This window comes from Amblyraja radiata, chromosome 18, assembly GCF_010909765.2.
Source record: "Amblyraja radiata isolate CabotCenter1 chromosome 18, sAmbRad1.1.pri, whole genome shotgun sequence".
NCBI classification, from domain to species: Eukaryota; Metazoa; Chordata; class Chondrichthyes; order Rajiformes; family Rajidae; genus Amblyraja; species Amblyraja radiata.
This window is the reverse complement of record NC_045973.1, coordinates 32,465,191-32,482,378: the sequence shown is the minus strand read 5'-3', so window position 1 is coordinate 32,482,378 and position 17,188 is coordinate 32,465,191. Positions and strand designations below refer to the sequence as shown.

The 17,188-nt window shown below is 45.4% G+C and overlaps 1 protein-coding gene across 1 annotated transcript in view; it reads left to right on the top strand.

Annotated features, from left to right (window-relative positions):
• The window catches only part of mst1r (macrophage stimulating 1 receptor), a 110,827-nt gene that overhangs the window by 65,970 nt on the left and 27,669 nt on the right, over positions 1-17,188 (top strand). Inside the window, exons 5-9 of the mRNA XM_033037066.1 lie at positions 1,928-2,098; positions 7,539-7,699; positions 9,836-9,974; positions 13,259-13,395; positions 15,913-16,083. Of these exons, the coding sequence (XP_032892957.1) occupies positions 1,928-2,098; positions 7,539-7,699; positions 9,836-9,974; positions 13,259-13,395; positions 15,913-16,083 (779 nt within the window). The remainder of the gene's footprint in view (positions 1-1,927; positions 2,099-7,538; positions 7,700-9,835; positions 9,975-13,258; positions 13,396-15,912; positions 16,084-17,188) is intronic.

Here is a 17,188-nt window from a genome sequence, read left to right as displayed (position 1 = left end):
TAGCAATTGTCACAGACTTAATGGGCTGAATATGTTTTCCCTCATATAGTCTTAGAGTTATACAGCATGTTATACAAATTTACATGTTATACCAACGGGCCCAACTAGTTAGTTAAGTTTATACAGCGTGGAAACAGGCCCTTCGGCCCTCCGAGTCCTCAGCGACCAGCGATCCCCGCACATTAACACCACCCTACACACGCTGGGGACAATTTTACATTTACACCAAGCCAATTAACCTTCAAACCTGTACGTCTGTGGAGTGTGGGAGGAAACCGAAGATCTCGAAGAAAACCCACGCAGGTACAGGCTCTGTGCAGACAGCACCCATTGTCAGGATCGAACCCGGGTCTCTGGGTGTGTGAGGCAGTAGCCCTATCCGCGGCGGCACCGTGCCGCCCTTTTTGCCATTATTGCCGTTCCTTTGCATAACAATTGTAGAATTTTAACCTTTCATTTCCAAACCCATGTCACTGGGTTTAACAAACTGTACAAGATTAATTAGGTAAAAGGAATTTCTTTGAAGACACTATGATTTTTTAAATTTCAGTTATCTGAAAAATTACTTGAACTTTGTTTTACTAGTTGTTTGTTCTCTTTCGGTTCATTTGTTTTACTTTCATACCTGCTGCGAAATTAAATTTAGACTATTCTGGATTCATTCTCGAATCACTTCATAGGCAACACAGTGGCACAGCTGGTAGAGTTGCTGCCTCGCAGTGCTAGAGACACTCGTTTGATCCTGAACTCTGGTGCTCTGTGTGTGTAATTTGCCACAAAGGCACAACAACTTGAACGGACCCGTCAGGCCGCATGCCCTAATTCCACTATCATGTTTTGATCTTATGGAAGTGTACAAATTTATGAGTGGAACAGATCATGTCGATGCACAGCCTCTTGCACAGAGTTGGGGAATTGAGACCCAGATGACATAGGTTTAAAGCCTTGTCCCACCGTACGAGTTCATTCAAGAGCTCTCCCGAGTTTTAAAAAAAATCAAACTCGTGGAAGCACGTAGAATGAACGTAGCAGGGAACGTCGGAGCTCGGGGATGTCTCTTAGCGGCTCGTAACGCTAACGGCAGGTACTCGGGAAACGCGGTAAGCTCGGGAAGACTCGTGAAGATTTTTCAACATGTTGAAAAATGTCCACGAGAGCCTCGAGTACAGACGAGTGGCCATTACCATAAATCAGGGCAAACTCGGGAGAACTCTTGAATGAACTCGCACAGTGGAACAGGGTTATTAAGGTGCGGGAGGAAAGATTTAATAGGAACCTGAGGGGTAACTGTTTTACACAAAGGGTGGCAGGTGTATGGACTGAACTTCTGAAAGAGGTCATTGACGCAGGTACTATCGCAACGTCTAAGAAACATTTAGACAGGTACATGGATAGGACAGGTTTAGAGGGATGCCGTCTGGAGCTATGCTCCTGTTAGGGCCACCCATGGCGGTAAGGTCGAGGGGGAGGACTCTGACAAAGAGCAATCCAACCAAGACCTCACCGGTGGAACAAGCGGAGGATGATGGCTGACCTTAGTGGAGCATCACAATGGCTGAGAAAGCAGATAAAGGCTGCAGCAGAAAAGGGTCTCCAGTCGTCTTGAACTCCATGCCACTGGATCCTGACCCAGATCTGTCTAGGACCGTGTGGTGGCTGTCTGTGCACCAGTCTACCTACGTTAAACAAAATCACGCACTGGCGTCCTCCAACCCTGAAGACACCCATGGTCAGCCATGATCGAAGGGCGCATAAGAAGAGGGATATGGGCCAAAAGCAGGCAAATGGGACTTGTGTAAATAGGACATGTTGGTCAGTGTGGATGTTGAGACAATGGACCTGTTTCCACTCCGTATGACTCTATGATCTTATGGTTAGAGACTTTCCCTGCTCCCTCTGACATAGGCTTTGTCCTATTGAATTGCAGGTGACCCAGGTACCCATCAATGGACCGGGATGTCATCACTTCCTGACCTGCTACAAGTGCCAGATGGCACCATCCTTCATGAAGTGTGGCTGGTGTGATAGAAAATGCACGTGGGAGGAGGAATGTCAACAAACGTGGGTCCCAGACACATGCTCGCCTGCTGTTGTTGAGGTAGGATTCCAGATGTGTGCAACATTTCTTTATTTTACCCTTCCTATTCATAGATCAGTGCATTTATCTGATGATAAATCTTTGCACAGAGAGCGGTGGGTATAAGGAACGAGCTGCCAGAGGAGGTGGTGGCGGCAGGTGGTATAAGAATATTTAAAAAACATTTGGACAGGTACAGAGGAAGATAGATGCAAAATACTGGAGTAACCCCTGTTTCAGTTTCTGATCTGCATGACTATGATATATCTATGAAGATCTTTGTTGACCTTGACTGATTTAATTAGTTTAGTTTAGTTCAGAGATACAGCATAGAAACAGGCCCTTCGGCCCATCAGGTCCACGTCGATGAACGATCACCTGTATACTAATTCTATCCTACACACTAGGGGCAATTTACAGAAGCCAATTAATGTACAAACCTGCACATCTTTGGAGTGTGGGAGGAAACCGGAGCACCCGGAGAAAACCCACATGGTCACAGGGAGAACGTATGAACTCCATACAGACAGCACCCCTAGTCAGGAAAAAACCCGGGTCTCTGGCGCTGTAAGGCAGCAACTCTACCGCTGCGCCACCATATGCCGACCAGTTGATGCCGCTCATTGTTGCATACCTTGCAAATGTCCCAAACATGAAGCAAAGCCTCTTTAACAAAGTGCTGGAAGCAACATTGCAGACATTGAATCGAGTTAAAATACCGTTAATGACTTAAAGAGTGACAGTGGGGAGCAACTGGTAATGAGGAAATACATTCAAGCACAGTTCCCCCACCTACTTTCCGGCACCCTTGGTTCCAGAGCCTTTCTGGTTTATCCATTATGTTGGACCACTAATAGGTCGCAGCCTCTGAGAGGTGTCTGTCGCTACCAGAACAGTTTGTCTAGGTCGCCGAGGTACCTGCCCGCAAAGTCAGCCTCAGAAGTCGGCTATGGGAACGGATCTGCCAGCTGCGGCTTGGCCAGAGTTCCAGAAACCCAGCCACAGGGGACAAATTCAACCAGCGCCGATCAGCACAAAGGTCCCGATGAAGTCGAGATCCGCTGTCCCACCCGGCCAAGGCACCACGTTTTTGGTGGAGCTACTGGGGGGGGGGGGGGGGGGGGGGGTGGCAGGGGGATTTCAAGTGCACTCTTGTAAATTTCACTGTCCAGAGGAGGTGCTGGACCAGCATTTGCCGGAAAATTGGTGGTTGACCTGTACATTAATGGTAAAAACCCTCAGTCAGACTGCTGAGAAAATGGAGATTCAATCTCTACAGCTGCTAAACTGAAAAGATTAGAAAACATCGAAAATAGGTGCCAGGAGGAGGCCATTCGGCCCATCGAGCCAGCACCGCAATTATTTTCAGTTTTAAGAAAAACACAAATTGCTGGAAGAACTTAGGAGGTCAGGCAGCATCTGTGGAGGGAGTAGATAGGTGATGTTTTGGGTCAGGATCCTTCTTCTGACTGAAGTGGGGAGAAAGTAAGGGATTATAGTCAGGGCAGGACAAAGCCAGGCAAGTGATGGTGGATACCTGTGAGGAGAGTTTCATTGGAGGATGAGAGGACACATGCAGGAGAAGAAAAGGAGATAAAGGGTGCAAGATAAGGAGAAAAATGAATGAAATGTAAAACCAGTTGCAGTACTTTGTACAGTACAATGCTGTAACTACTTAGTTAAAGGGTTTTATCTTGATTCAGACTTTTATGAACCACATAGATAACAATTACCATTGTTCAAAACCTTGTAAAATAAACTATTGAATAATTGTTCAAAAACTTTGTCATGACATTAAAACGGAAAATAATCCACATGTTTAAAATGTTCAGATACTAAAATCATTGTGCAGTTTTGAACTTTGGAATGATCTGTATTTAGTGCTGCTGACGTTTGCACTTTGAACATGTTGTAATTACCCAAAGCCTGCATCGACTACAAAGTCGACTTTGTTTGTTATACTTCCAACAAGTGTAAGTGAGGAAAGTGAGTTGCATAATTAAGCCAAATGTGAGGCAAAGCTACTTTGAAGCTTATTCAGAAGTATAAACCTGCTCGTTGCATCATATAATATAACGCTGTTACAAGGCAGATTTCGGGAATAGGAAAGTGAGATTGGTTCAGGTGCAGTAAAGCCACTGTGCCGTTTGTATAGTGTTAACAGTAAAGCTACAAACCTTTAACTGTTTCAACACCAACAGTTCACTCGGGTTCAACAATGACACGTGGAAATGCACATCATGGAAGGAAGCCATTTGGCCCATTGCACCCGTTCTAGCCCTTTAAACATTAGCCAATTTGGTCTTAAAGACAGGCATCACCTTGAAAGGCTAGTACAGTGTTAATTGCCCAACCCAGTTGTCCTTGAGCTGAGAGGCCTGTTTACCAAAGTCAATTATATTGTCGTGGCTCTCGAGTTGCTCTTGAGTCGAGTGGGTAAGGATAGCAGATTTTGTTCCGCTGAAAATATTAGTGAATCAGATCACTAAACGCTAGTTTTTAAGTCCAAATGTATTTAATCCCGCTCAGCTACTGTGGAGGAAGTTGAACTGTTGAAGTTCCTCCTTTCTGGAATATAGACCTAATGAAATGAGTCATACCGTGATACTGCGTAGAAACAGGCCCTTCGGCCCAACCTGCCCATGCTGACCAAAATTCCCCATCTACACTAGTCCCACCTGCCTGCGTTTGACCCATACCCCTCTAAACCTGTCCTATCCGTGTACATGTATAAATGTTTCTTAAACGTTGCATAAAATTCTCACTTCCTTCATTTTACCTCATGGAGTGCATCTTTTTGACCTTCAAGTCCATCTGCAACTCCCTTTGAAAATATTTTTTATTGAATCTACTTCAATAGGGGGCAGCTAGTCCAAATCCCAATGCATTGTGTCAACAATTCTTCCCACTTCAACCTTATTCATGCCAATTATATGAATCTGACCCAATGCCCCAGTAAGCTATTTCTATAATCCACTTTATCAAAGTCTATATGTTCTGCTAAGGCACAGAATGCAATGCTTACTGAATGGCATTTCTATTGAGTATGGACTTTGGTGAGAAAGGGGCCAATCTCATTTTAAATATATATTGATTTACTTAACTTTGTAACTTTCATTCGCAGTGGTAAATAAGTTATATAAAGTGGTAAACGAGTAACCTGCCAAGTAATTGGGTAACTGGTTAATAAAAGTCAGCTCATTCTAAAATGTGTGAAGCAGACTGAGTGGGTTCTTAGTTTAGTTTAGTTTAGAGATACAGCATGGAAACAGGCCCTTCGGCCCACCGAGTCCTCACCAACCATCGATCACCCACACACTAGTTCTATCTTATACACTAGGGGCAATTTACAGAAGCCAATTAACCTTGAATTCTGCACATCTTTTGGAATGTGGGAAGAAACCGGAGCACCTGGAGAAAACCCACACGGTCACAGGGAGAACGTGCAAAACCTGTACAAACTGCACCCATTGTAAGGAATGAACCCGGGGCAGCAACTCTACCGCTGCGCCACCGTGCAGCCCCCTAAATGGCACTCATGACACATCCTTGCCTCTCAGCACATGCTTCCTATGCCTTGGACATTGGGGACATGCATGTTATGGCTTTCTTTCCCAAACTTGGCACCTTCACAGTTATTTATTGACAACTTGTGAAGGATTTGAGTTCATAGTCAAGAATATCTATGCAGAAGCACAGTGGGGAACAACAAGTTAGATAATGATCAGGTGAGCTCGAATTTTAAGCAAAGGTCACATCGAAGTGAGATTCACAACTTATTTTATTTGGAGAAGGAAAGGAAGAGGTTGTCAGGTATTGGGAGTGGGTTGGAGACACAAGGAACTGCAGCTACTGGTTTACAAAAAGAGAGCACAATATGCAGGAATAACTCAGTGGGTCAGGCAGCATCTCTGGAGAACGTGGATTTGTGACGTTTCGGCAAGGGACCCTTCTTCCGAAAGTTAGTTGAAGGGATATGGTGTTTTAATAACGGGTAGGAAGGAACTGCAGATGCTGGTTTACACCGAAGACAGACGCAAAATGCTGGAGTAACTCAAGTCAGCGAGTCAGTCAGCATCTCTGGAGAAAAGAAATAGATGATGTTTCGGGTCGAAACCCTTTTCAGATTGAAGAAAGGTCCCGACCCGAACAGTCATCTATCCATGTTCTTCAGAGATGCTGCCTGAGCTGCTGAGTTACTTCAGCACTTTGTGTTTGATTTTTGTAAATCAGCATCTGCAGTTACTTGTATCTCTCTGGATTTTGGCAAAATGATTTTGTCAGAATCCACTTCATATATACAGTAATGATCCTCAAAACTCAATCCAAACTGGTCATATTCAGTGTGTAGGAAGGAACCACGGATGCTGGTTTAAACCCTAGATAAACTCAAAAAGCTGGAGTAACTCAGCGGGTCAGGCAGCATCTCCGGAGAAAAGGATAGGTGATGTTTTGGGTCGAGACCCTTCTTCAGATTGAGAGTCAGGGGAAAGGGAAATGAGAGATATGGACGGATATAGAGAGAGTTCGAACAAATGAATGAACAAAATGTAAAAAGTAATGATAATCAAGGAAGTTTAGAGCCCACAATAGTTGATTGTTGGCTGTGGGCTAGAAGATAATGAGTTACAGTGACACTCATCATGAACTGGGTATTTGACCCATGGGTGCTGACATGAAACGTCACCCATCCTTTTTCTCCAGAGATGTTGCCTGACTCGCTGAGATATTCCAGCATTTTGTGTCTATATTTTGATGGTTGGCATGGATGTGGTGCCCCTTGTGTGATTTTGTGCGAGGGACTTGCTTAAAGGATCGGTTAAGGTCAGAGTAGAATGCCTCGTTACTCTCAGTCATTGCTTCAGTGAAATGAGGGATAGAGACGGTGATATAGAGAGATATAGAACAAAGGAATGAAAGCTATACAAAAAGTAACTGATCAAGGAAAAGTGGAGCACACAATGGTCCATTGTTGGCTGAGGGCGAGGTGATAACGAGCTATACAGACAGGGAAACTCAGCAGAACAGTCAAACTAGTACAAGGACTAAGTTGTGGGAGGGATGGAGAGGGAGGATATGCAAATGGTTACTTGAAGTTAGAGAAATCAATATTCATACCGTTGGGTTGTTAGCTGTCCAATCAAAATATGAGGTGCTGTTCCTCCAATTTGCATTTGGCCTCACTCTGCCAACAGAGGAGGTCCGGTCAGTAAGGTCAGTATTGGAATGGGAGGGGGAGTTAAAGTGTTTGGCAACCGGGAGCTCACAGAGGCTATGGCGAACTGGGCGAAGGTGTTCAGCGAAACGATAGCCCAGTCTACGCTTGATCTCGCCGATATACGAGTCCACTCCTAGACTCGTAAACCAGCATCTGCAGTTCCTTATAATGGACGTTGTTAAACCAGGTTCCGTTCGTTATGTTGCATAATAACGGCTTCTCCCTCTTCTATATAAATTTCAGTTTCTTCCCAAAAGTGCTCCTGTTAACGGTGAGACTGAGCTGACACTGTGTGGCTGGGACTTCAAGTCTCCAACCGGCCCCGCGATAACGGCGGCCTCTCATGTGGTGCGAGTGGGAACCCGATCTTGCAGAGTTATTCCTGAAAGCAGCGATGCAAGGAGGTATGCTTCTACAACTTTCTCTTTTCTCCGTTTTTAAATCGTGGGATGATTCTCTTTCCAAAAGTACAGATGGTTGCATGGAGCCATTGGAGGTAATGCAAGTTGAAGCAACAGTATATGGTGAATTTAATGTGGTCAATTATTCCGATCATTGGTTACATTGTCATACAGCATGGAAACTGTCCCTTTGGTCCAGCTTGCCCAAACTGATCAACATGTTCGATGTACACTATTTCCACCTTGCATTTGGCCCATATCCCTCTTAACCTGTCCTATCCCTATGTACCTATCTAAATGTTTCTTAAACTTTGCAATTAAATCTGTCTCAACTGTAACTCGTTTGATGCACCAACCACTCTTTGTGTGACCCCCCTTAGCTTCCTATTAAATGTTCCCCCCATCACCTTAAACCTATGTTCTCTGGTTCTCGATTCCTCTACTCTGGGCTGATCTATTCCTCTCATGATTTCGAACACCCCCATAAGATCACCCCTCATCCTCCTGCACTTCAAGTCACAGCGTACTAGCCTGCTCAACCCCTCCTTATAGCTCGGGTCTGGTAATTGTTATCAGGCCCCGATTCCTGGTAATTGTTTCTCCAGCAGTGTAAAGAAAGGATAAAATGTAGTGAATAGTCACCTAGGGTCCCTGTAACTTTCACAGTGGGAAGTCTATAGTGGTAGCATTGAATTTGTGGACTATGAATTCTGCCCCACCTCAATGACTGCCCCATTATGGAGATGTCCACACAAGAGGCTACATACCAGATGCTTTGCGTCTTGCGCCTAGGATCAGAAATGCCTGTAGAAGACACAGAATGTTGGACTATCTCAACAGGTCAGGCAGCATCTCATGGATAGGTGATGTAATCTATCCATGATCTCCAGGGATGCTGGCTGGCCTGCTGAGATAGTCCAGCATTCTGTGTCTTCTTTTACAAACCAGTGTCTGCAGTTCCTTGTTTCTTCCTGTGTTTCCACCTTAAAGTTGCTTTAATTGTAATTAAATTGTAATTGTAATTAAGTTATTAACCAAGTATGTAAACATACAAGGAATTTGATTTGCCAACAGTCATACAAAAAAGCAACAAGACGCATAACCACATAAAAATCAAACATTTATCAATGAATGTACCCTGCTTAGTAAGTAGGAGAATGGGGTTGAGTGAGAAAACTAGGTCAGCCATGATTGAATGGCAGAACAGACTCGGTGGGCCGAACGGCCTAATTCTGCTCCTATGTCTTATGGACTGTGGTCTTTTTTTTGGTAAACCAGCATCTGCAGTTCCTTGTGTTTTCAAGCATTTTGCTGTTCTTTTGACAGATGTGGCCATAAAGGAAACTTGTAGTTACATAACCAAAGAAATTGCATGACCAGATAATGCAATGCTTGGTCTTATTCTCAGTGAGTTGCAGCTTGTTGTTTATGTTGTTTCGCGCACCGAGCCATTGTTGGTTTGTTTCCTGAATCAAATGGTTGCTCGAGAGACCTGGATAACCTCAGGTCAAGGTGTAGCACTCACCTGCTGTTTTTGCAGCAAAGTGAATTTAATCAGGTAATGGTTCACAGATTACCTGTTGGTCTCCCCAATGGTAGGCCCTGTCCCTCAGTCTGTGGTCCCTCCTCACCTGCACTCACCTGGACCAGGTGCGTAGGGCAATCTCTACACCTTGGAGTTAGGCAGCAAGGTCTCCACTGTGACTAGGCCTCAGTGTGGTATTTTAACCTCACTTGGACACTCTGAGGCATTTAAAAAAAAACATAAAAATAGAGATAAAAATCTTTATGATCTTAACTGAATCCAATTTTAAATTAAAGCTTAAACTTTTTTTAAAAACGCTACGTGTGGGGCGTCAGCAACGTTACAAAGTGTTCAATGCAGTCCCAACGGTCCCTCTTTGTTCTTGGTGCCCCCCCCATGCCGGGTCCCTCTCGGTGGTCCTGCCTTGCTGGTCCCTCTTCATTCTCAACCCCCCCCCCCCCCCCCCCATATCTGGTCCGTCCTTGTGATCTTGGCACCCCCCCCTCCCCCCCTTCTTTGTTCTCTCGCGATGTGACCTCGACCGATCTCCGGCACTCACAATAATGTGTTTCTTAGTTGAAGGGAATAAAAATATAGTGTGTGTTTTCCGGCAGGTTGGTTTGTAAACTGGAAATTACTGGAGAGACCCAGCCAGCTGGATCAACAAAGATTACTATCACAATTCAAGAGACCAAGCGCAGCGGAGAATTCTCCATCGTCGGGTCCACCTCTATTGCTGGATTTGAATTTGTGGTGAGGACGCTACAGTGTTGTAATTATAAATCAGAGAGGCATTCAGCACTGAAACAGGCCCTTTGGCCCGACTTGCTCATATCAATCAACGTGCTCACCTAGTTTAGAGGGATACGGGGAATGCACAGGCAGGTGAGACTAGTTTACCACATACTTGGTCGGCATGGGCAAGCTGGGCTGAAGGGCCTGTTTCCATGTGGTAGGACTGTATGCGAGTCAGCACCAGCACCCAGGTGCGACAAAGGTTCACCTGTATCTCCTCCAACCTCATCTACTGCATCCGCTGCTCTAGATGTCAGCTGATTTACATCGGGGAGACTAAGCGGAGGTTGGGCGATCGTTTCGCCGAACACCTCCGCTCAGTCCGCAATAACCTACCTGAACTCCCGGTGGCTCAGCACTTCAACTCCCCCTCCCATTCCCAATCCGACCTCTCTGTCCTGGGTCTCCTCCATTGCCAGAGTGAGCAACACCGGAAATTGGAGGAACAGCACCTCATATTCCGCCTGGGTTGCTTGCGTCCGTATGACATGAACATTGAATTCTCCCAATTTTGCTAGCCGTTGCTGTCTCCTCCCCTTCCTTAACCCTCGAGCTGTCTCCTCCCATCCCCCCGCCCTCGGGCTCCTCCTCCTCCCTTTTTCCTTCCTTCTCCCCCCCACCCCCCATCAGTCTGAAGAAGGGTTTCGGCCCGAAACGTCGCCTATTTCCTTCGCTCCATAGATGCTGCTGCACCCGCTGAGTTTCTCCAGCATTTTTGTGTACCTATTCCTTTCCTCTATGTGTGAATGTTGTTTAAAGGGTATGCAGTAAATCATGCTTCTTTGCAAGTTTCTCATGTTATTTGGCTGCATAATAACATGAAGGCTGATCTCCCTTGCCTGTGTCCCTACTTCCCCGCTCACAAACTCACTGTCCATACTCTTCAGCCAAAGTTCTGTGAAGATTTTATGGCCATTCCCATAACTTAAGATAGACACAAAAAGCTGGAGTAACTCAGCGGGACAGTCAACGTCTCTGGAGAGAAGGAATGGGTGACGTTTTGAAACGTCACCCATTCCTTCTCTCCAGAGATGCTACCTGTCTCGCTGAGTTACTTCAGCTTTTTGTGTCTATCTTCGGTTTTAACCAGCATCTGCAGTTCCTTCCTACACATTCCCATAACTTGCTTTCCCACGTTTTATTTCCCTTTATTCTCTCTCAAATGCCCAGTAATTCTCCTTTGATTCTCCTGCCAACTATCTACGCAGTGGGTACTAACCAGTTAACCCACAGGCATGTCTTTTGGGATATCGAGGAAACCGGAATGCCTATTAACCCTCCATTAACCCTCCATTAACCCATTTGCACAGTTGGTATTAACCACTTAACCCACAGGCATGTCTTTGGGATATGGGAGGAAACCAGAACACCCATAAGAAACCCATGCAGTGGCACGGAGGATATGCAAAGTCCACATGGAAAACTTAACTGACCCCAGGTCACTGAAGCTGTGTACTAGCTGTGCTAACTGCTGCGCCACAGATCACTGGCCTGAATCTTTCCACAGGCAAAATGTTTCCTCACTGTATTCTCAGTTCTAATGCCCACTGGGAACATGCATGAACTGGGGAGCACACTTAATCTGAGGGAAAAACACAATATGCTGAAGGAACTTTAGGGTGGCACGGTAGAGTTGCTGCCTTACAGCGCCAGAGACCAGGGTTCGATCCTGACGATGGGTGCTGTCTGAATGGAGTTGATACGTTCTCCCTGTGACCGCATGGGATGCTCTGGCTTCCTCCCACACTCCAAAGGCGTATAGGTTTGTAGGTTAATTGGCTTCTATAAATTGTAAAATGTCCCTAGGGTGTAGGATAGTGTTAGTGTACGGGAGGATCGCTGGTCGGCGCAGACTCGGTCAGCCAAAGCGCATGTTTCCACGCTGTATCTCTAATGTCTAAAGTAAAAGTATCCTGAGCCAAAACGTTACCTGTGTAAATGTGTACATTCTCCCTGTGACCGTGTGGGTTTTCCCCGGGTGCTCCGGTTTCCTCCCATATTCCAAAGGCATGGGTTTGTGGGTTTATTGGCTTCTGCAAATTTTCCCGAGTGTGTAGGATAGAAATGGGTGATCATTGGGTGATCATTGGTCGGCTCGGACTTGGTGGGCAAAAGGGCCTGCTTTCATCTGGTACAGGTATCCCCAAATTAAACTAAACGTAAACTAACCAATAACTAAACTAAAACTAAACTAAACTACTCTCCCCTTGACATTCCAAATGGCTTGCTGTGGGATGGTTTCCCATTCTGTTTTCCTCTGTGTGTTAGCCATTACATTAAGCAGCGATTCGCTTTCAACGTCTGCAGTTCCTTCTTAAACAAATTGCTTTGAACGTTCTCAGGAGAGCTGATAAGAGGTGCACTGCATTTAGACTTTACTTTTGACACTGGAGATAAAGAGCGGAAACAGGTCCTTCGGCCCAACGCAATCATCCCATACACTAACCTACACACATTAGAGACAATTTTAGAACTTACCGAAATCAATTAGTCTACAAATCTGCGTGTCTTTGGAGAGTGGGAGGAAACCAGAGCACCTGGAGTAAACCCACGCAGTCACAGGGAGTATGTAAAAACTCCGTACAGACAGCACGCGTCATCCGGATCGAACCTGGGTCTCTGGTACGACAAGACAGCAACTCAACCGCTGCGCCGCTGGGATGCCCCAAATGGTGATGACTTTGATCAACAATGTTCTCCTTTGCTGTGAGTTTAGTTTAGAGAAATAGACATGGAAACAGGCAGTGGTTGTTTGCATGTTCTCCTTGTGATCGCGTGGATTTCCTCTGCGTGCTCCGTTTTCCTTCCGTATTCTGAAGACGTGTGGGTTTTTAGATTAATTGGCCTCTGTAAATTACTCCTAGCATGTAGGGAGTGGCTGAGAAAGTGGGATAACATTGAACTGGTGTGCACGCCCAATGTTGGGAGAGTCCAGATCCAGTTTAAGAATAAGGGGTAAGCCACTTAGAACGGAGATGAGGAAATACTTTTTCTCACAGAGAGTTGTGAGTGTGGAATTCTCTGCCTCAGAGGGCGGCGGAGGCCGGTTCTCTGGATGCTTTCAAGAGAAAGCTAGATAGGGCTCTTAAAGATAGCGGAGTCAAGGATATATGGGGAGAAGGCAGGAACGGGGTACTGATTGTGGATCAGCCATGATCACATTGAATTTGGCGGTGCTGGCTCTAAAGGACGAATGACCTACTCCTGCACCTATTGTCTATTGTCTATTATTTCTCCATTAGGAACCTGTGATAACTAATGTGGTACCGACCTACGGCCCCCTAGATGGTGGGACTTTGATTACATTACTAGGGCAACATCTGACCGCTGGCAACACCCAAAATGTGACCATTGGCGGGAAGGTGTGTCGCATAACGAGGTGAGGTGTTGAGGATCGGAAATGGCTGCAGGATGGGAGGGGGCTTTCCAAACTTTAACCTTTAACCACGTCACTTGGTTTCAGATGTTTGTGTTTAAAGAGCACCTTGGTTTTGTATGATGTGCCTAATGCTTTAAAGTAGACTTTCGACTTTAGAGATTCAGCGTGGAAACAGGCCCTTCGGACCACCGATTCAGTGCCGACCAGCGATCACCCCGTACAGCAGCACTATCCTACACACGAGGGCTAATTTGCAATTTACAGAAGTCAATATTGGAATGTGGGCGGAAACCGGAGCACCCGGAGAAAACTCACACGGTCACAGAGAGAACGTACAAGCTCTGTACAGTCAGCACCCGTTGTCAGGAATGAACCCGGGTCTCTGGCGCTGTAAGGCAGCAACTCTATCGCTGCGCCACTGTGCCGCCCTGGGCAATGCTGGATAAGGTACAAGGCAAAATCCCTTGTACAGTAAGTAGCTGGACTGCTGTGGTACAAGCATTCGCTGTGGACGAGAGATTGATTAACAATGACGGTCCAATGCAGTGTGCTGCCTTGTGCACGCCTCTCTGGCAGTCGACTTTAGTCTTTTGTCACGCGTACCGAGCTACAGTGAAAAGCCTTTTTATTGCGTGCTGACCAGTCAGCGGAGATAAAATACACAATTACAATCGAGCCATCCACAGTTACACGATAAAGGGAATAACGTGAATAATGTTTAATGCAAGATAAAGTCCAGTAAAGTCCGCTCAAAGATAGTCCGAGGGTCTCCAATGAGGTAGATATTAGCTCTCCAGTTTGTGAGAGGATGGTTCAGTTGCCTGATAACAGCTGGGAAGAAGCTGTCCCTGAATCTGGAGGTGTGCGTTTTGATACTTCTGTAGTTCTTGCCTGATGAGAGAGGGGAGGAGTGGCTAGGGTTCGACTGGTCCATGATTATGCTGGTGGCCATATGAACCATCCTATCACCACTGGAGATGGGTCCTGTGCTTGTATCTACCTCATTGAAGACCCTTGAGCTCTCCTTAAATGAACTTTATCTTGCACTAAACGTCATTCCCTTTATCCTGTATCTGAACACTGTGGGCGGCTTGGTTATAGTCATGTATAGCCTTTCTGCTGACTGGATAGCACGCAACAAAAAAGCTTTTCACTGCACTTCGGTACACGTGACAACAAACTTAACTAAATTAAACTAAAAAGGTTCAGGGCTTGGTTGTGCGGGGGTGAACATGAGATGAACATGTTGGAGAACACGATGAACCAGGAGATGGCCACACAGCTAGCTGTCAGTTGAACTGTGTCTGATCTGTCGTGGTTCCATACACCCAAGTATCATTGCCCGATGAATCGTGCTGCAGTTTTAAATTGGCTCCAACCTCACCGGCTGTTTTTTGGGAGAATTATTTCTGGACACAGGAATGCTGGAGGCCCATTGATTACTGGATCTCAGCCTCCCACTTCCCTAATTCCTTGGAATGTTCCTGCTCCCTAAAGTAAGAACGGGAATGATTAGAAGGAGGAACAGGCCATCCCGCCCCTTGTGTCTGCTCCAACATTCAATACGATCAAAGATTAACCCTCCTTGGGGTGAAGAAACTTCTCATCGCTATCCTGAAAGGCAAACCACTTACTTTGAGACCGTCATCCCTGGTTAGGAATCGGGCCAAATGAAACATCCTCGCTGCACCTCCCCAGCCAAATCCCTTAAAGATAAGTAAGATCAAATCTTATACTTCTAAACTTCAGAAAGTAGGCCCTGCCTACGTCTTGTGTGACAAATCTATCATTCAATCTGGTGAACCATTTGTAGCACTCCCTCTGTCACAAAAACATCTTTCTGCAGGAGAAGACCAGACTTATAAATGGTATTCCAACATTTATTGGAACATATGTATAATTATAGTACATACATTACTGGTGGTCTTAACAGAGTGATATGCATTGGGATTAAGATATCTCTTATTGCATCTCGCTTTGGGTGGCGCAGCTGGTAGAGCTGCTGCCTCCCAGCGTTAGAGGTGCTGTTTGTGTGGAGTTTGCACATTCTCCACACAAACATGGGATTCCTCCGGGTGGTCTGGTTTCCTCCCACATCCCAAAGACGTGGATTTGTAGGATAATGGGCACCTGTAAATGTGTGTGAGTGTGTAGGGAGTGGATGAGAAAGCGGGATAGTGTGAATGGGTGAGTGGTGGTCGACGTGGACTCAGTGGGCCGAAGGGCCTGTTTCCATGCTATATTTCTAAATTCTAAACTCTAAACTCCACCCTTGTACTCAAGTTATCTTGTAACAGAGGCTAACGAGCAGTTTGTTTTCTTAATTGGTCACTAAATCTGCATATTAAACTTTAGTAAATTGTGAACAGGAACACCCATACCCCTCAATTAATGGGGGAAAAAATTCTGTTACCTTTTATATTTGCTAAGATACATTATAGAAGGGGCAAATATATTTATGCAGCATCTTAATGATATGGTTTTTCATCCTGTGTTCTGTACCTATTTCAATCTCAGACAAAGAGATAAGTCCATAAGATGCATAACTCCTAAAATGGATGAGTTGAAGGAGGAGTTTCCCGTTGTGGTGATAGATGTGGCAAATGTACCACTCAAGGGCGTTTTCAAGTTCCAGTATCGGAAGAATCCTGTGGTCCATAAAATGTCCCCAAATTGCAGCATCATACGGTGAGCAATAACCATTTACTTCACTCAGCCTTGTGCAGTTGGCCAAGTCGGGTCGTGTGGTAACAAGATGCTCTGTCCTAATTAGAGCTATAAGATGGCTGTGAAATATTGGTTTAGTTTAGAGATACAGCGCGGAAACAGGCTCTTCGGACAACCGAGTCTGCACCGACCAGCGATCCCCGCACATTAACACTGTCCTTCACACACTGGGGACAATTTACACATACACCAAGCCAATTAACCTACATACCTATACGTCTTTGGAGTGTGGGAGGAAACCGACGATCTTGGGGGAAAAACCCACGCAGGTCACGGGGAGAACGTACAAACTCCGTACAGAGAGCACCCGTAGTCGGTATAAAACCTGGGTCTCCGCCGCCCTCTTACTGAAATAGAACACAAGAACAGGAATTTAACACAACATGTTCACAATGTTTAAGAAACATTTGAACAGGTACATGGATAGGACAGGTTTAGAGGGATATGGGCAAAACACCGACAGGTGGGACTGGTGTATATGGGGCATGTTGGTTGGCGTGGGCAAGTTGGGCGGAAGGGCCTATTTCCAAGCTGTGGCACTCTAAGGCTGTATAACGGGAGAGGGCCGTTCAGCCATTCAAATCCATTCTAGTTTTCAGTTATATCATGCCTGCCATCTTGCGCTTTAATTGAAAAGTTTTTGTATATTGAGGAAAAGTATTTCCCAACGGTGATAGATTCACGTCAGGGAAGCTGAAAGGAAAATGGGCATGTGTGGTGATGTAGCTGCCGGATGTATTAAATCCAGTTAAGTGAACCTGTAATTGAAAGCTAGCAGCAGTAATGGATTATTTAAAAAATCATCCTGGTTCATTCCTCGGTCTTGGGTGTGTGAGTCATCCCTGCAGAGTGTGGCCCCTCAGAGACTCCATTCTTTCAGTGATGTGATTGATGCCCAACCTGAACGACTATGGTTCAATGGTACTTTATGTACCTGGATGTATCTATTCTTTGTGTATTCCGTGTAGCTGGATACAGGGAAATTATTTTTCTTTGCATACAATTCATACATGATCATACATGAACACAATCATAAATAAGTCAAAATAAGTTAAAACGATTGTAG